The sequence below is a fragment of the Patiria miniata genome, unplaced genomic scaffold (genome assembly GCF_015706575.1).
Source record: "Patiria miniata isolate m_02_andy unplaced genomic scaffold, ASM1570657v1 HiC_scaffold_16, whole genome shotgun sequence".
In the NCBI taxonomy this organism is placed as follows: domain Eukaryota; kingdom Metazoa; phylum Echinodermata; class Asteroidea; order Valvatida; family Asterinidae; genus Patiria; species Patiria miniata.
Window position 1 is genome coordinate 5,103,491 of NW_024037054.1, and position 25,222 is coordinate 5,128,712.

Consider the following 25,222-nt stretch of genomic DNA (forward strand, 5'->3'; position numbering starts at 1 on the left):
GTCAATAATAAAAAAAACATTTCGACAAGGATCAGATTCTACTTCATATAACGAAATCATAATTCATGGAATCATTGAAACCAACATTCTGATTAAGTTTCGTGTTTCATGCAATCTGTAAGATCTGCACATGGCCTTATATTACATGTAGAACGTTATTTTGTCTAAACAATAGATCTCCAAGTTTTAATTAAGATGGATGGGCGTAGCGCGTGCAATTGAAAAAAAAAATGTCGTAACACAGACAAGTAAGTAGATATGTAAACATGGCCCTATAGTACTCAACTCTATGAACCACTGGTGAAGTTACAACAGGTGAGGAAAACCCAGAGTATACAAGAAAACGTAGATCCATCATTTGAGCTTTTTTTAAGCTTCAAAATAGCAATGGATACCTGTACTTAACACATGACCCCAGAGTATTTTACACAGTGATTCGCACTCAAGACGAATGAATGCACAAGCGGTGTTTAGGAAAATGTAGAGAAATTACAAATATTCGGCTATTAGAGAAATTTCTACAGAACGGAGGAATAAAAGATCTCCTCACCACATGGCCCTAAAATAATTTTGCATAAAACAAATTGAAATAATGTACATAAAAACAAAGTAAGATATGTCCACATGGCAGAAGAACCCTGTAAATAGTCTGTCACATAAGTACAATAGAAAACACAAAAAATATTAGGTTTGGCAGAAATTTCTTCAAAACGGCGACGAAAGTTTTGTGCACATGGCCCTAGGATATTTTCACAATGAGTATCAATGTAGAACGAAAACGCATGTATACACGACTGAAATCTCAAAAAAGGTTGATTCCTATATACACATGGCGCTCAATATTTAACACGAATTGTTACAAAGGGAAAACATATTCCGTACAAACATGACCCTACTGTATCTGACAATCGTTGTCCATAATTTCACATAAAAATATTCCACAGTTTTGCAGTCGTTTACTCGTGTACGTTTTTAGTCCTCGATCTTAGACTCGTGTTACTTTGTTAGCACTCGAACTCAAAACAAGAACTCGATCGAAGTTCGTACTTTACCTTCAACACAACTAAAAATCATAAAACTTTTCGTAGTCAAACTTGAACTCATTCGAATGTTTTTCGTTGTCGAAATCGTGTAACCGTTTGTTTCCGCTCGAACTCAACACGAACTCGTACTCGCTACTAACGAACGATACATTATTTTGTTGTTTTAAGGCCTGCAGTCGGTATCTACCGTCCATTTTTTTCCTATACACAAACATATGGGACAAAGATTGACAAATGATTGACGCTAACTCTGTTCGCACTTGAACTCGAACACGAACTCGTTCCCACGTGTAATTTTGGTCGCACTCAACCCGGAGCGCGAACTCGTACTAGTCTTTTTTTTGTACTCAAACGTGTAACTTTGTTCGCACTTGATCTCGAAAACGAACTTGTACTGTTAACGAACGATAAATTTGATGTTTTTAATCCGTGCCCGTAGGTCCATATCCGCATCGTCCTACTTTCTTCTTATACACATATCGGACAATAATGATCGACAAATGATTGAGATGGACAATCAGTTTTTTTTACCCTTGATGATTTTCAACTTTCAATTTTTATATGCCATCCTTTTGAAAGTCAATTCCAGAGTGCGATCATTTCGAATACATATTATTTTCACAAATCATGTATTGCTGACACCCGCAAACGTTGGCATTTAGGCATAGAAAAAAAAGACCTCCAATTTATTTTGCACATCCAAGCGGCGGGATTTTCATTCCTTTTCCATCTGATGCTTGGTAAAATTGTGTCTTAATAAAGAATCTTGTGGAGAGGTTCATTGGAAAATGGTAATCTTAAACTTTATACATTAATAATTTTGTTAAATTAAGTTGTCCACGAAGAATAAGGAGCACCCATCAAGGGTGTTGTGGTTCTCAATAGTAGCACCCATCAAGGGTGATGTTTTTCTCAATAGTAGCACCCATCAAGGGTGTCGTTCTTCTTAATACATGTAGTAGCACCCATCAAGGGTGAGGTCTCTTCCAAAGTAGCACCCATCAAGGTGTTTCCTGTTAATCAATAGTATAGTATCCATCAAGGGTGTCGTCTTTCTCAATTATAAGCACCCATCAAGGGTGTCGTCCTTCTTAATAATAGTAGCACCCATCAAGGGTGTCGTCCTTCTCAATAGTATAGCACCCATCAAGGGTGAAGTCTTTCTCGATAGTAGCACCTATCAAGGGTGTCGTGTTTATCAATAGTAGCACCCATCAAGGGTGTCGTCCTTCTCAATAATAGCACCCATCAAGGGCGAAGTCTTTCTGGATAGTAGCACCCATCAAGGGTGTTGTGGTTCTCAATAGTAGCACCCATCAAGGGTGTCGTCCTTCTCAATAATAGCACCCATCAAGGGTGTCGTCCTTCTCAATAGTAGCACCCATCAAGGGCAAAGTCTTTCTGGATAGTAGCACCCATCAAGGGTGTCGTGTTAATCAGTAGTATCACCCATCAATGGTGTTGTGGTTCTCAATAGTAGCACCCAACAAGGGTGTCGTCTTTCTTAATAAAACACTTTTACCTATAGAGGGCGGTATTCCAATGGACACTACCTAATACAACAGGATTATTTCACGAAAGTTTTGAAGGAATACATAATGAACAACTTTACACCACTAATTCTTCAAGGGCATTGCATTGTCGTTATACAAAAATAATCACCAAATGAAACTTGAAATGGTTGCAATGCGGCAAAGCTCAAGGCAATGCCATTGATTTGATTAAATTAAAGTCGATTAAAAATCGATTTCTGTTGATATGTTAACATTTCTGAGTGTCCATCCTCATCGTTGATTCTTCAGGTTGCATTATTCAAATATATTCCCAAACTTTGAAATTTAACCTTTTTATGCTCATACTGGCGTCAAAAGTTGGTATAAATTAAGAATTGTCTTTCCCCACCCCATTCCACAAGTTCCTATATAGTTGCCTTGCAAGCTGCTTTTTGCTCGTTTTTTTGCAGCACGCTAAAGCTCGCTCCCCAAACCAATTTTTAAAAATGTGTTTATTATTATTTTATTACCACTACCATGATTTATATTTTATTTGACTACATAGATTTGCCTGAATATTTTTCATTGATTTCGCCCTTTAAAAAAGTCAAACCTCGTCGGGTTTTTCTTAAATGAAGATTTAAAACTTCTGTTTCACATTTTCTTCGTATTTTTCATATTTTAAAGTGATTATAAAAGCTGTTTCTCCCGATTTTTATTGGTAAAATATATGCCTACACATACTTATTATTATTTTTTTTTACAATAACTTTTTATGAAATAGACCCGTAGTAGCTGTGAGTTAATAAAATCAATTATTTTTTTATCACGGAAAGTAGACATCCATCATTTGTTTTTATTTGAATAGCTATTTGATTTCTTATCGGGAAATATCAATATCAAGATATCGTCAACCAGTGAAAAATCATCTCTGGAAGACGATATCTATACAAGATATCATCAACCCGATAAACATTTTACTTTCTCGGGAAGATGACATCTCATCCAAAAGATATGGTCAACCCGAGAAATATTTGTTTCCTCGAGAAGACGACATCTCGCCTAAAAGACATCACCAATCCGTGATCAAATATTATCTCGGAAAAACGATATCTTAACCTACAAGACATCATCCACCCGAGATGTATTTTTTTTCTCGAGAAGATGACATCTCACCTAAAAAAAATATCTTCAACCAGAGATTTTTTTTCTCGGGAAGAGGATATCTCACACGCAAGATATTATCTACCCGAGAAATATTTTTTTTTCTCGAAAAGACAACATCTCACCCTACAAAATATCACCAACCCGTGATGACACATTATCTCGGGAAGACGATATCTTACCTAAAAGATATAATCAAATCGAGAAATACTTTTTCTCGAGAAGACAACATCTCGCCCTAAAAGATATCATCAACCCGTGATGACACATTATCTCGGGAAGACGAAATCTTACCTATACAAGATATTACCATCCCGAGAAATGGTTTTTCTCGAGAAGACAACATCTCACCCTAGAAGATATCACCAACCCGTGATGACACATTATCTCGGGAAGACAATATCTTACCTACAAGATATCATTATCCCGAGCAAAATTTTTTTTCTCGAGAAGACAACATCTTACCCTACATGATTAACTTGAAATGACGCATTATCTCGGGAAGACGATATCTTATCTCGAAAAACCACCCGAATAAATGACGGATGCTCATCAACCCAATAGAGTTCAGTAATGTGAGCCTATTGATTTTAAAAACCAAACTTAATATTAAAATTATTGTTTTGATATCAATAATTGTAATTGTTTTCCATTAGAATGCAAATACTCGATTGAGAGTGTTAATTTAGTTAATTTACTGTTTAGGCATCAAGCTACGATTTGTCCTGTGATTTTTATGTGTCTACGGAAGGTATGTTTTGGAACTTTTAAACTTTTTTTGTCAATTTTTACACCATGTTAAAAGTTAATTTTTACACCATGCCTGTGCCAGGCCAAGCTCCCTTACGCTGCTGCTGGTGTGCTCGGCTGCTTACGCGTGCAAGGTGCCTATATACCCACACCCCCACCTTAATCCTACGCCTTAACCTTCATTGTTCACTTAATACAATCATAATTTTGCCTTATTTGCCTTCTTCCAAACGTCGAATTTCGCTGGTCTCAACAGCAGGTCCTCTCCATCCAGCTCTTACGAGCTTCAAATAATTCCGTCGGCTTTCATCTAAATTTATACAATCATAATCAAATAATTCAGCTTACAGTAGCATACAAGGTACCATGAAGATAATGGTGTAAAGTTCATTATTTTGAGTTCATATGAATTTGAGATCCGTGGATACATTGTCCATGAAATTTGGGCCATTGGAATGCCGCCCTATCAAACTCTAAATGGTGTGCTAACAATTAATAAATCCAGGATTATGATAAAATTCGTCGGCTCCGTTGTTAACTCCTCATGGTGTTCAGTTTTTTTTCATTTCATCTTAAAATAATCAGATAAAAAAACTATCTGTTCTAATAATAAGTGAATTTTAAAGCTTTAGTCACTTTAATACAGTTATAACAAAGAGGCAAACCAAATTCCAAGGAACCCTCCATTCTTAACGAAAATCTAAACATGTTTACTCGGACTTTTGAGTAAACTCCTTAAAACCCCTTGCCGGAATGTCTTTGAAAGTGTAGCAAAGACGGTGCACCTGGCCGCATACCGCACGCGCGGCCTTTCAACTTTTCGACCAATAAGAATCATCGGAATCTATGAACACGCCCACACTACGCAGGCCACGAGCGGCGTGCACGAAACAATGCGTAAAATGCGCAATGCACCAAAACGATATGTATGACGGTTATTCATATGCAAATTTATATCGAGAGGGCTTTCGCCTACAGGAATGTTATTTCAAGGTACAATATTCAGCAATGCAAAAAGACAAACTTATGGACGCCATTTTTGTTGGCGTGATTACACATGTATCGTGCTTATTCTGAAAATAAGCGATATAAAGAGGAATAATTGCAGACATTTTATCGCACAATATTCAACAATGCAAAGGACAACCTAACGTACAAAATGCAATACGTCATGCTTATTGTAGATAACAAAATGCGATTTAAGGACCAAAGGCAGGAACTTTCTGGCTCTTTACTCCGAATTGAGGTTTAGAATGTAAGCAGATTTAGGCAGATTTATCAGGTATTATTGCTCAACATGCATACCATTGAGAAGCTTTTTTCCCCTCTTTTGGTTCTGTGTGACCGGAAGATAAGACACGATACATTTTCACTCACCTCGATAGTTCCTTATTAAATGTTGGACTTACCCCGACGAACTCCAAAAGCTTGACTTCAGTATTTTCCAAAACCGTCATTCAGATCATTCGACAAATTTATGAGTTCACAAAAATTCCATGTGTCCATTCAGTTCATTTCAGTTCAGCACAGAGTGAGCATAGAAAGGAATGCAGTTGTGAATTCCAGTTCAGTTCTGTAAAACACAAGTTTTTATGACAAGTTCTGTAGGCCTACAGAAAAGTTTTTGGAGACGACGTCGCCGCAACATGTCTGCGTCGAAATGTTGTAGTGGTCCTGTACATGAGGCTAGTTTTCTAGTCGAATTGCAAGACCCAAAGCGTCCAAATTCGACGGGTTCTCGCGCACATGAAGACTCCATGGTAAGATATACGAGCTTCCGTTGGTGGTTTTAAGCTGGACGGCCGAAGTTTTGTGAAGTGTGAGGCATTCTTTTGTGACTGACCAAACATAGCGGGAAGAAATGTATGAGCTGCCACAACGTCCGTTGACCCCGCTCTCGGTAATTTTCCATAGCGTAATGATATGACGGTGAACTGTCAACTGTCGGTGCGCTGCCTTGGGCCAAAGTACTCGGTGTGTATTTCTCCGCATACTAATTTTCTATATTTGACCTATTTAAACAAAATGCCAAAACTTTAATCGTGAATGGAAATTGTTCATCAATGACAAAGAAACAAATTTGAAGGGATTTCTTCTTTGTAAGACGAAGTAGCATCAATTTCATAAAACAAAGTGCCCTACTTGTTTTTTTAAAGACGGGCGGGCAGTTGAAGAAGTAGCCGTGACGTAGCACGCGCGGCTTCCTGTCTCTCATTGGTCAGAAGTATGTGGGGTGATCTCTTCTCGTAAATCTAGCCAATTTGATTGGACGAAGGAGTCTGGTAAAAAAGATGAGCAGACGAAAACAAATGTACATTGGTACCGTACAGTGTGGCGTTTTGCATTCGGTTAGATTTGTATTTATAATGCATGCAGCATGTTAAACTGTTTTGTGCCTAAATTATTTAAATCTGGAGATTAAAGTCAGTTATGCAATTTTGACTCTTTTACTTTGTGTTGCTGTAACTTAAACCTTTTTGACTTGAATTTCCTTTGGGGGGGGGGGGTGGCAAGGAAGACGATTTTCCCATACCCATAGTGCCCATGGGCATCGATTTTTTTTTTCAGAGGGGGGTAAAGCACCTCCCCTCCCCCGAAATCCCTGTTCTTTTCCAGGATATTCTCGATTTATCACTTTTCGATGTTTAGCAGGGCCTAGGGACATTTGACCCCATCCCCACCCATTAAATTAACAGCAATATTACTTCGCCCCTCATTTTCTATCTTTTCTTTTTCTCCCCTTTTGGCTTTTTACGAAAAGGGACGACAGCCTAATTATTGTACATTGAGTTTAAAAATCAAATAGAAAAAAATAACTGAATATAATGCAAGATAGGGGGGGGGGGCAATATAAGGGGGGGATAGAACACTGGTCGGTCACAGGGTAGCAATCAAAAATAAAACAAAACACAATGAGATGGGGCGAGGGGGGGGGGGGGCTTGCTATGCGACGCCTTCTTGGGTGATTTTTAACACAGCCATCAACATATACATTGGGAGGAAAGAAACAGGGAACCAGACTCAAGATGACGACTTTCGCCTCATATTTTGTTGAAATTGTGGGGATCATAATAAACACAAGAACACAATATGGTAAAAGTGTGAAACAAAGAAAAAAGGGGGAAAAAAGGAAGTTGGCGTAGCACGGATTTGATCCCTGAACACCCCCCCCCCCTGCGACGCCCATGGCAGTTTTCACCTTATATCACCAAGATATTGTAGAGTAGGAATATCTTAACAATTTCAGCACGTCTCCCCAATTTTCCCTCTCAAAGGTGTAACCTATTGTTTGAACCACTCTGTACATTTTGAAAGAAACTTTAAAACTTGCAAAATCAATATGACGATCCAAATTGTGAAACAAAGACCAAGAAAATAGAGGTCCGACGTCTGCATGGCATTCAGTGCAGTACTTGGTTTATTTTGACCGTCACTGTAAATATATAAAGGTTTCACATGAATGATTAAGAACAGCAACTGAACAGTTTAATTTCTCAATGGAATGCAATTATTAATAACAGTTTCTCGTGTTGGAAACAATCATGGACATGAATACTGAATCAAACAGAATCACTTAATGGAACGGAATACATCACTCAATAATGGAACGGAATACACATACGATATGATTACACTTAGCCGTTAAACACATGGTAAACAAGGTGAATTGTGATAGTAAGTAATTGCATGTTAATGTCCAACATCAAATGATATGAAATGAATTCCAACTGATTGGACCTAAACGTTTAAAAATCTAGAGGGCAATTGGAAAATGAGAGATTAGGAAAAATAATCCTGAAAGTAATAGTTATTACGAATATGCCCAACTTAAAAAAAGCTACAAATTAATGGTTTTGAAAAGAGAAGAGATAAAAGATTTTGAAATTTTAGAACCAATTCAGTAAAAGATGAAGTTTCCATTTATAATATACCCTCAATGCAGGATTGACCAAAAGCTGCATACGTTTGTCAGGAAATTTACCAATACCTATGTTAATCCACTAAAACAACTGCATTTACAACTGTGTATATACATGTACAACAAAAATACCATCATCATTACTGTACATTCTGTGTTAGTAGCCCTTCCAGGTTTAACTTTTTATGTACAGTGAATTCAGGCACTCGTATAATATGAATTTATAACTCTTTTGGCATATTATTTACATAGTGGTGATCACTAAAGCACTGAACACCGAATAGCTGTATGTGTCATTTCTTTTCTGAAAATGCCGGCAACTTAATATTCCATCTAAGCAATGGCGTGTGTACCTTGTAAACATGTATACGTATTTCAATGTCATCTAAAGTGTTAACAGCTTAACTATTAGTTCTAAATGTGTTTCATTTTTGCTGGTTCAGGGGGCCAGCCTACTGAGCCTAGTGTTATCTGTGTATCTCACTGACTGACTCCCTGACTTGTCACCTGTGAGCTAGGCAGTGGATTCATCCCAGGCCAATTAATGGGCTTAATCTGGCCTGTTGTTTACACCAGATGCACAAAAAGACGCTTCCTAGTACGGCAGATAGGTGATGGAATTGTGCCTTTCATGATACAAGCATGGCATTTGGCACACAGTCAGAGTATGTCATGAGAAAGATATTTGGCTATAGGGCCATCGCAGATTTGTCCTTTGAAAAAAAAATATGGGGTAGAACAACAAGCAATGGCAGCCATTTTGAAAATTTTGAAAATTGCTTGTTATTCTACCCCGACACAAATTACCCCAAATATTTCCCCCTATCTGCCCCACCATCCATTGAATAGCCATTCCGAGTCGCTTGAATATGATTTGGCGGACACTGTGACCAGCTCGAGCAAACTTGCCATGTTTTGTTTAATTGTACTTCTAAAAATGCTTTTTTTTCTAATCAAACTATAAAGTCAATCGTCTGTTGCATAATTTTTTGTGGTTTCCGGAAAACAAAAGATTCCACGCCTTTTTATGCCAATTCAAACGAATGCAATTTGCCTGGAATTAAAATGTACATGTAAAAGTGCATGGCAAAAAAGAATTAATGAGAACTTAAAAAAAAACCCACTTTTTTTTTTACAATCAAATGCACGTCTGATAATTTGCATAATCATTACAATCCATGACAACCGATTATTTGTCAAAAAAATTGATTCGTAGACTATGTGACTCCTTTCTACATACATTTACATATTGAACAAAATTACTGGACCCTTTCCTTTTTAGCAGTAAATTCCATTTGTGGCAGATTTCCTTTCATAAATTGCTTTCTTAAAAAGCTGCACATTTAAGAAAACTTTATAAGGAGTCCAGAACTTGTTAGAGCAATCACTCACAGCTCAAACTGAATCTAAAAAGCACCTGTGAATGTCATCACTAAGTTCACATTACAATACATGTACGTAGTAGGGGTGTGCATTTCCGGTTAGTACAGGAACCGGGTACCCAATTGAAAAAAAAACGGGTACCCGTTAAAGAAACCCAACGCCGAACATGCCAACATTCAAATCTCGGAAGTTACTGTTGAGATTGTTTCCAAAGGTCCGCACGATAATACAACCGCATCGGTGCATCAATACAAGATACAAGTGCGTACAGTGAGATATGGCTTTACGGAGTAATCTGCAGCTTTCGCAAGCATCTTAATATGAAATATGTTTTGTTTTCTCCATGCGGCCTGGTTTATATTTTGAAAATTCCCCACAAATGACTTCCAATCCTTTTTTTTTTGTCTGAGAAGTAACTACCGGTAAGTAATTTGTAAAGTTGGTTACGGGTACCCGATCCCATAATCTGGAACCGGTTCCTGACATTAACGGTCCGGTACTTGGGTACCCGGTTCCGATGCACAGCCCTAGTACGTGGATCGTCTGCACTTCGGCCAGATCTCTGAGGTGTGTGCTGTTGTTCAACATGCATATTCATGAATCGACATCATGTTTATTCATTGTGAATGAATTAACATAAAACACGCCTCCGAGATGTCTGCTGAATGCGATCAATCCATTGGTAGTGCTGTTTTCAGATGCTCAATAGCATTCACAATTTACAATAAAAAATAAAAATAAATACAATAAAATTAAAAATGAAATTCTCAACTAAAAAATTAAAATAAAACAATAAGCCATTACACACAAGGTTTAAAACAAAACTACATTTTTTGATCCGGCTTAAATATGCATCACTATTAAAAAGTAAACACTTTTCTGAATAAAATACTGAATTCATCATAGGTAATATTGTTTGACACACACAAATTGTTTCTGGCTAAATTACATGCAAAACCCACCACAGAATTGAGGTACTTTGAACCAGTACTTTCCTCAATGACACAAATGCTGAGTCATTATTTAAGGGCAAGGATGTGAACTTGCTTCACTGAATTATTAAAAAAAAACACAAAAAAAAAACAATTTTCGAAATTCACAATTCTGAATAAATTTGCATAAATTAAATAAAAAACTGGGAAACTATATACTGTATTTGTGCTAACTGCCTAAAGATAGAACCCTTTTCAACCCAATTTTACTATCCAATTCCTTTACTAAGATTTAGTCTTCGGAAAGTCGTTGCCATGTTTGCACTTTCAAAATACAGTACAGCCTGATATTCAGTGAAATTCCACGCTTGGAATCGTGTGTGTTCCAATTAGTTTCGGTCTGTACTGTATTTGGCTTTCATCACAGTCAAACAGACACTATAAAGTTTACACAAAAACCCCAACTTTGAACTGTTGAAACCACAATGCATCTTCACAATATGTGATCCAACACACTGCAATGCAAACTGTAAAAAAAACCAACCGAATAGCACGTCAGCATGTTCCTAAATGCTGCTTTCATATCGCTAACTACCATGTCTACAGTAAGTACCAATGTCCACATTAACGCAGATTAAAACATGTTCAATAATTTACACTAAAGAAAAGCAAAAAACTCAAAATCAAATTGTGATGGACGGACTATTTAGATTCCTCTCTCATACATATGTTCAAGTCAAACCAATGCATCCTTTATATTTTATATTAAGTACAAGTTTTCTTTTCACTGCTGATATTTACATAATATATATGGTTTGTTTTTACCTCGCAATTTTAAGCCTTTCAATCGTTTTCTTTTTAAATAAACACAAACTGGAAAAGGTGGCAACATGCATCTTTAACACACGCATACATTAAGTAAGTCAAGGTGATACTTTGTCATTTAAGTACTTCAGTTTTTTTCAAAAATTAGGCTAAAAGAATTTTACATTAAAAATAAGAAATTTGTAATGTCCTTGGCAGAGCCAATTAACCACGATATCTAATTAATGGGAAAGAATGTTGCAACCTGACGCCACTCTTTTCTTCATGTTTTATCTCAATGAAGGTCGGTCATTGTAAAAATGATAAAACATGAAACTTGGACTGAGAAACATTTCCAATTTTTGTTAGGAAATGATTTTTGACTATCCATAGACTTTGTACACAACCGCTGAAGTGGCGTCAGGGTGCAACATTCTTTCCAATTAATGTTCACAGAAGTGATCTGAAAGTCTTAGTGTCTAGTCTTCATAAACAGTACTAATGTAGATGATGAATGTTTAAGATTTGAAAAAAATACATTTGCACGTTCATTCACTGAGCTCCTAAAGTTTGTCTGATGTGTAACATCCGTGATGCTGATGTTCTGCAAAAGCAGCTCTATTTAAAATTTGGCTTTTGACATTACTAAAAAATACATGTATTAACCCTGCCACCAGAAACCCAATATTATATTCATCACATCTCCATTTCGCATCTCGTTTTCCATTCACTCAGACCACATTCCAGATGCGCATGGCAACTCATGCGGCCACGTATAGGTCATTAATTGCTTCCCCAGACGCCACGGACAATAAGACACCTGATCCCGCCAACCAATTAACGGCTCTGACAAATGAACTGGTGGCACTGGTATGACAAACCTTGGGCCAAGAAAAAAAATCAATCGACCATTATCCAACCCTATTTTTTTTTCTGGCTCAAAAAAATTGAGAAAAAAAAAATTGAGAGGAAAAAAAAAAAAAAAAAAAAAATAATACCAACCCAATTTTCTTTTCAGTGTGATAGGAAACGCATTTTTTTTGCTTGGCCTTGTCAATATTTTATCAATTTTTTTTACCAAGAGGTAAAAAAGATGGAGTCACCCCATATACATAGTAATAGATATCTTGAGAAAAAATTGAAATGTGAGTATGCAAGACTAATGGAGGAGACTGCTGATTGAACGTTCGGATGGAGGATGTAATGACTTGGCCAATTTTTTGAGGGGATTATTTTACCCTTTCTTGTATAATTTTTAATATCAGGATAGGAGTGTAGGTCCAAAATACATAAATTGCTATAAAGTGCTGTAAACACTGTTTACCATGTTTACAGTGAAACATCAGCAATATATGTATGGAAGTACAGTATATGGATGTGCAATACATATGTATTTTTTTTGAAAAGTAGTATATAGGGTGCCAGATATATTATCAGCCATTTAGAATGCAGATTGTACTATCAACTGTTTCTAATGGTGTTCTCAATAAGTACTTTGGCCACAGCTGCTAAAAATTATTTTTAGAGGTAATTATTGTCAAGGTAATTCATATCCAAGGGAATAATCAAGGACAGGTTCAACACTTTGCAACAACAGATGCTGTCGTCCAAAATGTCACCACCGCTTATTTAACAAATTGAAAATCAGAACAAAACAAATCTTATGAAATGCTTTTAAGTACTGATAATGGTCCTAGATTCATCATGTCCATACACCAAATGTTGGTAGTTGCATACTCTAATAATTTACAATTGTTACAAAAATATTTTTGGTGCAACTTTTAGTTATCCCATTTGATATATATTAGTGGTAGGAGAAATCAGAGATTTCAAATTCTGGTTATCGTAATTTTTTTTCACCGGAATTATCGTAATTCTGATTTCACCGGAAGTTCCCATTCAGCTCACAGACATACCAACGGAAAGTGACGAGGTGCCGCACAGAATGCTGTACATGATGATTTGGTATACATGTACTTGTAGTTTGCGTGATTGAATGACAACTGGGCCTTTAAAAAAAAACTTGAGAGCTGTAATGTTAAAAAAATGGGTGGGAACTCTCTGATCAGACGAATGGGCAGGATACTCATGAACCAAGAAGGCTGTTAGCAAGTGAATGCAGTTACAATCAGAGACCATTGGGAGATGTTCCAGTTGAGGCATAATTTTTTTTAAGATTGGTTTTGAATATCCGGTTTCCAAAATTCAAACCGAATAGTGGAATTCAAACCAGATATTAAAACAATCTGAATTTCAATCCCATCACTCATAAACATCTGACTTCCTGTTTTTTCCGTTACATTAATTTACATTAACCAAATGAGCTCAGGGATTAATTTACCGACAGCAGGGGTTGAAATCAGACACAACTGCTTGAACAATTAAAATAGATTATGCCCTTCCTGACCAAAAGCTGTTTCATAGATGCAGTACATATGGCTGTGTCGAATATATTGAAAAAAATTCAAAACACTAAACAAAATGGTCTGACTGTTGGTGACTAGCCAGTGTAAAAGGCATGGCAGGGGAATAGGATTGATTTTTTTAATGTATTTGACCGTTTAGATGGCAGGATTATTAAATCAGTCAAATACATGCATCAGTGATTCCACTACCTGTTCTTGACACAATTTTGATAAGTTCTTTGTCAACTTATATGACAAGCGCAGGCGCACGAAAATCCAGATTGTTTGCCAGCTTAGGCTGGTGCACGTTTAACTTGATCAGTGCATTTCAAAATTGAATATGTGAATACTCGGTCAAGTTGGAATAAGTGAATACTAGATTATTTGACAATGCACAATCAATGGTCATTAAATGTCTAACTTCACCCTCTGCAATAGGATCGTGAAGAATTTGGTATTTTAATTGGAATACTACAATGGAGTTTGGCTTACCCAGTTTTTCCTCGTTATTTCCCCCCATTTAAAAAAAAAAATATAGTTCTGATCAATGCATTTGGCCCCACGCCTCCAAAAGTATCGTACATTTTACAAAAGTTAGACCTACAGATATTATCACTTCGGACAGAAACTGTGCATTAAAATACAACATAAGCATCAATTGCATCGTATAAGCAAAACACAAACATGGCACACAAAAACAGAGTTAATCGGTAGATGATTGCAAACAATGTGACAAGAAGCAGAACTCATACCTTTTGTCGTTGCTTTCGCAATACTGTTACAACTCGAGCACAAATTAATTGTAGGAAACAAAATCGGCAATTAAAAATATTTCCTGGGTACAGGAGCAAGGGTTTATACAGGCAAGCTGGTCCAATGTCATTTACTCGCAGGCGAGTTTGCTGTCGAAGCTACTCAACGCAATCCCCATGGCTTGCACGGCACAGAGAGGGTAGTTGAAGTCCATGGTGAAGACGTCTTCAGTCACGCGGCCAAACTGCATCACGATGTACTCCGCTGTCAACAGCAAGATGGCAAAGACGAGAGAAAGAAATTCAAGTACAGAGGGAAACTTGGATTTTAAGTAGTGATGGTCTTCTGAAGATAATCAGTGGAAACAAATACGGAAAGAATGTAGTTTCCAGACGCCACTTTAGCGGTTGTGTACAAAGTCTATGGAGAGTCCAGAAAATTTTCTAAGTATTTCCTAACAAAATTAGAAACGTTCTTCAGTCCCAGATTCATGTCTTTTCAACATTTTTGCAATGACTGACCTTAGTGAGATGATATATGAAGAAAACAAGTGGCATTAGGATGCAACATTCTTTCCACAAATATACTGATTTTAAGCCCACAAAGATTGTTTGGTATTTCGATTAATCATGTTGTGACAGTTATTTGGCTTTGTTCCTCTGATTGCTGGGTCGTTGATCACGTGTCATAGAATTATTTGTCCCAACCCACGGCTCCGCTGCACCGCAAAAACAACAGTTCCATTCCACGGTAAATAGAAGTTCCATCGCATGGTCACACTGTTTAGGTGTGAATAATGAATGTTTCACATTCGTGCAATGGGCACAATAACATTTATTTGGTGACAGATGTAATGTTTCATTCCACTTGCTTAATTCTAGTCATGTAATGCACACTCAAACAAGCGGGCCTTGCAGACAGTGCGGTATGAAATAAAATACGCCTAACATGAATTTTAGTGTCAAAAGAATAATATTGATAAAGTGATACTCACGATCATTTGAATGCACGACTTGGAAATTCTTGACGGATGCCTGAGTTACTCGGCCGTGGAAGTTCAACACGTAGGACTGGGTGTCTGTCCAATAGAAAAAGAAATGACATAAAATCAAGACTATAGATAAGAAACACGGATTCCAGGTAAAAATGCAGTCGTAATCCCATAGAGCTACATTAAATAACTAGACATGCTAGAGAGCCAACTCTCCATACACAATGTAGCCTGCTGGACATCATCCATGTTTTGAGTACAAACCCAAGGAAACTTCAAAATTTTGTATGGCTTCTGATGCTCTTTGCATATTGAAATCCGATGCGTAAAAGAAACTGATACGCAAAAAACCTGGGATAGCTTTGTTGAATTGGAGTTTTGCAGAATTACCCCACCTCTCGAAAATCACCCCCTAAAAATCAATGGCTATGCAGTTGAAGAACTAGGAAAAGGTCCAATGTATAATGTACCGGGTAGGTCCCCCAGAGTGGCTATGCGGATACGTGGATAAGTGGGAGTGAGGTTTACTTAGGGTACTCAAGCGTTACTCAGTAGCTGGCTACGAAGTGGAGAGATCGAGTGGCGGGGTATTCTGCAATTGTGCCTTTGAATTTGCCAGAGCCGGGGTTAATCTGAATAAGAGAGGATGATGGAGGTATAAATGAGCCAACCTTACCGTCATTCCATACTGGGGTCTTATTGTGCAGCTCAAGCAGGTTCTCCATGTTCTTGCCCTTGAAGCGATCTAATATGGAATCATGTACCTGTGGAGAAACATGTACAAGACAAACATGTTTTTGGTTAGCTTTAAATTCAGGACAGGAATTATATAATTTGAACAGTCAGTCAGCGAGATAGATAACCAGTCTAATTCACAAGTTACAGTCAATTGGTGAGATAGGTAACCAGTCTAATTCACAAGTGCCAGTCAGTCAGTGAGATAGGTAGCCAGTCTAATTCACAAGTGCCAGTGAGTCAGTGAGATAAGTAGCCAGTCTAACTCACAAGTGACAGTCAGTCGGTGAGATAGGTAACCAGTTTAATTCACAAAGGGGAGTCAGTCAGTGAGATAGGTAACCAGTCTAATTCACAAGTGACAGTCAGTCAGTGAGATAGGTAACCAGTCTAATTCACAAGTGACATGTCAGTGAGATAGGTAACCAGTCCAATTCACAAGTGACATGTCAGTGAGATAGGTAACCAGTCTAATTCACAAGTGACAGTCAGTCAGTGAGATAGGTAACCAGTCTAATTCACAAGTGACAGTCAGTCAGTGAGATAGGTAACCAGTCTAATTCACAAGTGACAGTCAGTCGGTGAGATAGGTAACCAGTCTAATTCACAAGTGAAAGTCAGTCAGGAAGAGACTTACGCAAGTCTAATTACAACTACATGTACACTTTTACCATACATACATGTGAAAATGGGCTCTTAATATTTGCGATACTGACCTTGCGTGGTCTAAATGCTACCCTCTCGTTGTCCAATGTCATTCCTGGGATGACAATTGTCATCTTCCTGGGACCTTTGAAGCCAAGGACATTGGTTTCCTGAAAGCATGGCCATATCAAGGAATACATGTAAGTAAAAATGCATTAACCCTACCAGTCGTCTGCGCTCCACAACCGTTCAAACTTTGCAAAACCACATTTGCAAAAACAAAAATAGATAAAACTTCAAATCCCTGCATTAATTTCTTTTGTGTGGTTTAGCTCAGGGCAAGCAGGCAAAGTCTCTCCACAGTGCTGTTTTTTTGTACAGTTCTCTGTGTAACACATTACTTTAACACTTCATATCCCTTCACCTGAAACTGACCTGCAGGATTTCAAAGGGTTTTACATATTGCTTTGAATATCGACTTCCCACTAGGAGGATTTTCATACATTTGTAAGAAACATGACTGCTTTGCGCATTAGAAACCCGCTGTTATCTTCTTCATTGTAAAAATAAGAATTAACCCACCCACTCACCCCCAGAAAGTTGGAATTTCACTTAAACTTGAAAGATCTTATTCCTAGAGTTTCTAAGTCTTGGTTGTACTGAATGTATTTTTGCTACTCATACTCTGCGTTGCCCAAACAGCTATTTCTAGCCTTCGTTTTGAAATTGTGGGGAGTGTGGCCTATTGGTTATGGTTCGTGGATCATGATCAGAGGGTCAGGGGTTCGATTCCAGCTGCTGGTCATATGTTGTGTCCTTGGGGAAGCCACTTCAGCCCACTTACCTCTCTCCACCCAGGAGTATAAATGGGTACTGGCATTAGCTGGGGAGTAACCTGCGATGGACTGGCATCCTATCAAGGGGAAGCAGAAGTATTCTCAGTTGCTCATGCTACTGAAACTGGAGATAAATGCTGGCCTGATGGGCCACATTGGCTCGAACCAGACTTTACTTTGTTTGTTTTTTTAATTACTTTAGAATTTAAATTACCTCCATGCAAAAAAAGGGAACATGGCCATTCAATTCAGATACAAAGTTCCAGGAAAGAACACAACCAACCACTCTATATTTTTGTTTGGATGTTTTTGAAAATTATGAAACATGGAGCCTGTTTGGCAGAAACAAGACTTACATAGATAACTGCAGCCAGCTCTTGGCGTGTGTTTGTGCCGTCCGCCATTGCACCGGGCTTGTTTGGACTGACACCGTTGTCGTACACGGTGAAATGGGTGCCCATGAAGTTGGACCTATGGACAGATAGTCGGGGAAGATTTTTAAGTTATTCATGTTTGTAAGCTGGATGAAGGTACAAAATGCACTGAACATCCTTTAAATGTGCATGCCAAAGTGCCAGTTCTTCATTGACAAGAAACAGCCTTGCCATTTAGCAATGGGCCGAATCCTCCAAAATGTTCAAACGGAGGATACCCTGTGCCTCAATCCTTCAAAATCCTCTAACAGCCTCGTCTCAAACTGCAATCAGCCTCAATCCTCCAAAGTCCTCCTCTTCTTCAAACACCATTCAGCCTCCAAATCAACCGATACTGAATGTCCACGTGCCCTCAATCCTCCGCAATCCTCAAAAATTGTATGTTGCATTCAGCCCCAAGCCCTCCAAAACCGCCCAGAGGACTTTGGGGGATTGAGGAGGGTTAAATTTTTGTTGAAGTACAGTTTACAAGTGTGTGTCAGAGGCAAGAAGATTAGTTGAACCCTTTTTCCTACCTTAGTTTTCCCACAAAACTTTCTGCATCTCGAGATAGATCCGTGGCATCTGTTGACAACAAGTAATTAGACGTGGTGCTTTTCTTGCGTCTCCTAGCAGCCAGTAAGAATAGCTTTAAGGATAAAAAAATCAAAATAAAAAACATTGTAAAACTCATATAGCACTTTCCATCGTATCAACAATCTCAAAGCGTTTTGCAATTATTCCCTTGATCAGCAGGGCATGAGACCACGCAACAGCCGATATCAGCACTCAATCGGTCCTCTACCCTCACAGGTACCCATTTATACTCCTGGGTGGAGAGATGCAATTGTAGTTAAGTGTCTTGCCCAAGGGCACAAACGCCATGTTTCTGGCACGTACCATCGTACATGAGTCAAACACCATAACCACTGGACCATGGCATTCTATTAAGCAAGAAATAATATCCATACAAATTTTTCAATAACAAAATAATAATGTTTCGTACAACAAAATAATATCGCTTCCTAAACTTGTAAACACTAAAGTAAAATATAACTAAATAGTATTTCCATACCGATTCACAAATTTCCAACAAAAATACCAGTGAAACTGCAGACCTTTTTTGAAAGGACTAACCCGTGCATAAGTGATCATAAAAAGATGCTTATTTTACTTGAATTCAGCAGAGCATATTGTTCAATGGTAAACAGACTTTGAACAAATACTTCTTGGAAAAGTTCTTTTTTAAATTTCACCTCACAAAATTAGAAAATAGCTCAAAGAAAACACACACACACACACCCATGCACATGCACATTGTGCACCCAAACGCCTTCCCTTAATCTGACAAAAATTGCTTTTACATGTTAATTTTGTCCCACAGTGCACACAAATTCTATAAGTCAAATCTGTTTACAATTGTACATTCCCTGTTCCAAATCCTTTTATTCCAAAACAGTACCAGAGCAGATAAGATTAAGTCCTTGACTTTTAGGAACATATGCGTCTCTGGAAGGAATTGGGTCTTACTTGTCTTTTGTTAGACATGGTAGAACCATGCCGCACACAAGCGCAGTATTTTTTAAACATAAATTGTATTGCAGCCTGTTTACGAGCTTACAGAAGGGACTCAACCGTTAAAAAGACAGCAGAACGGACAAAGTGAATGAACATTATATTTGCTTGAATCTAGAATTATGAGGTGACACAATTCTAAAGGCACAGGACATCATACATGTACGATGTATGTACATGTACGTGCACATTACGTGTAATTATGTATGTAGTGCAGCATTCAAAGGCGTCAGTCAAGATGGACAAGACAAATATCTCAGTTTTGTTGTTCGGATGGGAAGGCCAGACAGATACAAGTAGATGAGCTGCCTAAATGATGTTATTCTTTACTGTCTGGTACAAATTACCCATCGTCCGGCCACGTGACATTACGCAGTGCCAGACAATCCCATTAAGCATGGTGTTAAGCCTGGTTCTGGCACAGCATTATCTCCAACATCAAATTTACATTCAGTGATAGGATTATTTATGGAAGGGATCTCTGGGGCCAACTGACGCGCATGCCACTCTCTGTCATGTCTGTAGTAATGGGCTGTTATCTACGGAGTGCTCTCAGACAGTCATTTCAATAAATAATATTTACGGGCCTCCCCCCCCCCCCCCCAAAAAAAAGACCCAACATATTATGCAGTAGACAAGTACATGTAGCCACATTATAATTACCAACATGAACATGTACATTTATAGGCCGATATTCACGTAGTCAATTCTGGTGTTATGCCAATTAACCACGATATCTAATTAATGATCCAAAACTCCTAGTCTGTAATCTACTTGACACCTAAATGATGGACGTATACAATTTGAGAAATGCATTTTCAGGTTTAATCACTGAGCTCTTAAAATCTCTGTCGTGGACATTACACATGTTACATAATGCTGGAATTGCATGTACAATGTATTATGTATTCACATGAATGTAAATGTACATGAATGTACATGTACATTCATCAAACATGTACATGTGCATGTAAATGTATGATGTACATACATGCACATGTACATGATTCTAATAAATGAGTATGATTACGAGATAACGCTTCCCATTAAATTCCTACCAACACTCATTGTTCTTTTTACAGAAATTTGACAGGGAATGATCGAGTTACACTGTACATGTACGGTACATACAATGTAAGGCTAAACATTGAGAGATGTTTCTCTTGTGATATTTCATGTATGTATAAAGCCAATGATGTTAAATTCAGTTTGAACCCATTAGCAAATGGTACTTTGTATTCATTGTTTGATAAATCCATCAAAACCATAGAGAGCTTGGTCATTATTGGGCGGTACAAGGAGTAACAGGCAGGGCACTTTGGGCTAGAAAAGGAACTAACTGGGCTAGTTTTATAATATCCTCATCAGTTTAAACAAAAAATATGTTTGGTGTCTTGACATGGAATGTCACATCATTATTGATGCAACTAAAAATGGCTGAACAAATATTTCTGACTTAAAAACAATTTGGCCAAAGAGTGGACATTATGACACAAAACTTGTTAATGTATGGTGCCTCTGAAACAAAAGTTGTCACGCATAATGCATGCATTCACGAAAACCCTTGGCACGTGCACACACAGCACATTCTACTGTCCGTTCGCACATACCGAAATTTGTATCCTTGTGGACACATGTCTTTGTTCTCGAGTACTTAAGTTGTCGAGTTTGAAAGTACAGTTTCAAAATGCTCTTATTTTAACCAGAATTAATTTCCTTGGCTGAAATTCGGACTTAATATCCCTTTTCTAAAACTCTACCATTTGCGACGGATCAACATACCTTGGAAATTCCTAGTTTTTGAGTAAAATCCATATATCTATTTCGTGAAAACCTTGTGGAGACGTATTCATCTATAGAAATTGCCCTGTGGAGACGTAAACAATCTTCAGTTCCCTATTGTGTGCATGTCTCCAGAGGGCACGGTGTATCAGATCGCAGAAAGCATACTGACTTTGTACTGCGCAACACACACACGTGACAATTGGAAACTGACCGAACAGGCAGAAGTATATTCCAACGTTTACCTTTTTGCCGTTCTCGGTCTCCAGGTGCAGGAAGTAGGTGGGATACATGCTTCGGTCCACCCCTTTCCTGTCACGGGAGATCCGGCACCGGACTGACAGCCCCTGGGGGGCAGGTCGTAGGACAAAGGCATCCAGGTCACTCAGGTCAAAACCTCCTCCTGAGGCACCCATGACTTTGGTCGATTCCTGTCAACCAAATAAAAAAGAAAAACAAAAGTAATTAGTAAATATTCTTATAATTTATTCTGGTAATGAAACCAAGGCTTCATCAAAAGTGCCCTAGGTACTGTAGCTCACAAGCCTGAAGAAACCTGTGGAGAGAAGACAATGAGAAGAAATGACAGTTTTAGTGCTGGGAGGAGAAGCCCAGAATGATGTTCTAGGGAAAACCCACGGAATCAGGTAGGGACTGAAAACCCAATCCACAGGTGGACCAGGGCAGGAATCAAACCAAGGCCATAGAGGAGGAAGGTGCGAAAAGTACCCACTGCAGCAACCTGACTCCCCGGATAAATTTAAAAAAAAAAGTTGTTACATACATGCACTAACCTACCGTACATGCACTCCATACAGTATACATGTACATGCACACATATTTGTCAGAAGCCATGCTAGTCCACTCTTTAATAGTTGCACATGTATATTACTTCATAAGGCCAAAAAAAAAAAAGTCTCCGGTTTCTGGTATGGAGCTTGCCCCAAAAGTGGTGCGGCGACGCGGCTTTTTTTTTTTTTTTTACCTGTTTTTTTTTTTTTTTTGGCTTCAAATGTCGACTGATGACTGCAAATGGTGCCCGACTAAACTTAGTGCAAATATATGGGAGTCCAAAGAGGCCGCATAAAGCTTATTCTCGATCATAACCCCATCTAAAAACACGTTAAAATTGTGCAGCAGCAGAATTCCAGTCGAACCAGTGAGTTTGGCGGTTTTGAGACATCATCTTGTATTGAAAAAAAACCTTTTTCATTTTGCCGACGCGCATGGCTACGGCGACGCGCGCGCATACCAGAAACCGGAGACTTTTTTTTTTTGGCCTAAACTGAAACTAACACATTTGCATTGCACTTATGTCATTAAGTGCTACATGTACCCATAACTGTTCTCATTATTAGGACTGGACACAAATTAAGTCGCTTTAAACGAGCTGTATATGGTACATGTACTACTTGACCTTTTCAGAAGCTGTAATTACCAGAACTACATGTACAAGAACACATATGTCTGGTTTTCTGTGAGCATTCCTTGAAAGCTTGAATTCTGTTGAATTTTTTTCAACGGCATGTGAATGATACAAAGTAATTTTATAATCACTAAAAAAGGCAAAGACGAAAAATTTTGTTTACGGTTAAACCTGACCTTCACTTTGTACCTGAAATTTGTTTGCAGCAAAATCGCTGACCTCAAAATTAACAAAATAAACATTACCACATCAATAAAAGCACACACACTGCTCATCATGTTACACACTTTTGTCCAATGGGTAACTAACATGATTAAGGAACATTAGCACGTAAAGTACATGTACAAACATGTACACTCTGGTTACCTAAAGAACACTGTCGATTCTTTGAAAATAAAAAAAAGTGATTTTATCCAAAAATTATTTGTATCTTTGTATCTAGACAAAATTGTCTATACATTGTAAATGGCCAATTTACTGAGGTAAAATGTACTGTAACTGTTTCAGTTTCAAAAAAAAATATCCCCCCCCCCCAAAAAAAGGGACAAAAAAATTAATTCAGGATATGTTTGTGTTAAATTCCCTACATAAGTAATACCTGGACTGGCGGGCTAGCTTGAGTACTATAACCACTCTCTGTGCCTGTGTAACCGCCTGCAAAGCCAGTACTGGTGTTAAAAGTTGTGTTGCTGCTAGAGTTGCCAAACCCGATGGGCTGGGATGACGGGTACGGAGGGGGCTGTGACGACATCTGGCCCCCTGCGGGCCCGCTGGTGTTCATGATGCCGATGGGCGTGCCCTGCTCCTCGTTATCTTCGTAGCTGACGGCCTGGGAGATGCCCATGGCTTTCAGTTTCTTCTCCGTCTCTGGTGGGTGGAGGGAAGGAGAAGCGGTAGGGTAACAAAGTGATTGATTTGGCGATAAGATACGATGGTGTGCATTTTTGAGGAGATGCTTAAATATTGCCGTGGTGCAAAGCAGTTCTTGCAAGGTAGACTGGTTCCTGTCCTCATAACGGAATCAATATAGGCACGAGGAATCAGTCTACTCACAGGGAAGATCTGTTTTGTGCAAAATGAACCGAAAATAAAGCCTTTTTTTCAGAGGGTTACAGACCTAAAAAAAAGTAGGTTTCTTCATTAACTCAAACCTTCCAAACTCATCAAAATCCACCGCCCCCATTTTTTTTTTGGGGGGGGGGGGGTTTTGATAGGCAAGCCATAAGTACCAAGTCCATCAAAATCAACCTTTAACAGTGGTGGATTTGTGGTGGATTTCAGCGGATTGTGCCTTGAAAAGTTACAAAACTGTATGTGAAGCAGAGTCAGTGATGGATTTTAGCAGACTTGGTACCGTACTGTTCTTAGTAAAACTCAGTAGGGAGTTGGGGTTAAAATAAAACAAACAAGCTGATCATTTGTCAGGATAAAACATTGAATTGAATAAGAAAGACAGTGGCTGTGCATTATTGACTAATTTAGTATTTGATTACTTTATCTTGGACTTGATCATACATTGTATGCGAAATGCGCTGATCCAGTTTTACATTCGCCAGCCCGAACTGGCTGCCGATCTGAAACTGGCTGTCAATCTGTTTGACCTTGACCCTGTGTGCACCTGGGCTGGTTGAAAATTGCCAGAGCTTATTAAAATAATGTAAAGAACAGGTAGAGGAATGGAGTGATAGCTGACCAATTATTACAAAGAAATTTGAGCTTATACAATGTATTTGAGGCGTTCTGGCAAAATGAGACGGAATTGGTGACAGGCCTGAGTGAAAAAAAAAAAAAAAAAAAAAAAAAATAAACGGGGGTGTTTCTTTTTTATTTTCAATTTATTGATATTTGTAATCTTTGATGTGTCTGCTACACATATTTTAAAGAAATAGTTAAAAATCGTGGAACAAAAGTGTTTTTATGGAAAAAAACAATTGGCATCTTTCATTTCCACGACTACAAAACTCAAAACTTTAGAGGCCTCTTTCTCAGTATTTTGATTTTTTGTCGATAAGTGTTAAACAACCATCACTTGTCAACAAAATTTTCAATTGGAGTGCAACAAACACTATTGTAAGGAGAATTTTGTTCTCTTTTCTAATACCCGCAAACCCTCATTTTGACCTCTGCCCAGTTTCATCTCATTTTGCCAGAACGCCGTACATATTCCTAACGG

General features: G+C 38.2%; 1 protein-coding gene across 1 annotated transcript in view; it reads right to left on the minus strand.

The window, feature by feature from the left end:
- Positions 1-14,037: 14,037 nt before the first annotated feature.
- The window catches only part of LOC119722746 (tubby-related protein 3-like), a 30,205-nt gene continuing 19,020 nt past the window's right edge, over positions 14,038-25,222 (minus strand). The window contains exons 5-12 of the mRNA XM_038193046.1: positions 23,648-23,916; positions 21,869-22,054; positions 18,803-18,915; positions 18,210-18,324; positions 17,089-17,187; positions 16,314-16,401; positions 15,641-15,724; positions 14,038-14,910 (exon numbers count right to left, since the gene is read on the minus strand). Coding sequence (XP_038048974.1) covers positions 14,777-14,910; positions 15,641-15,724; positions 16,314-16,401; positions 17,089-17,187; positions 18,210-18,324; positions 18,803-18,915; positions 21,869-22,054; positions 23,648-23,916 — 1,088 coding nt within the window. The 3' untranslated portion in view covers positions 14,038-14,776. The remainder of the gene's footprint in view (positions 14,911-15,640; positions 15,725-16,313; positions 16,402-17,088; positions 17,188-18,209; positions 18,325-18,802; positions 18,916-21,868; positions 22,055-23,647; positions 23,917-25,222) is intronic.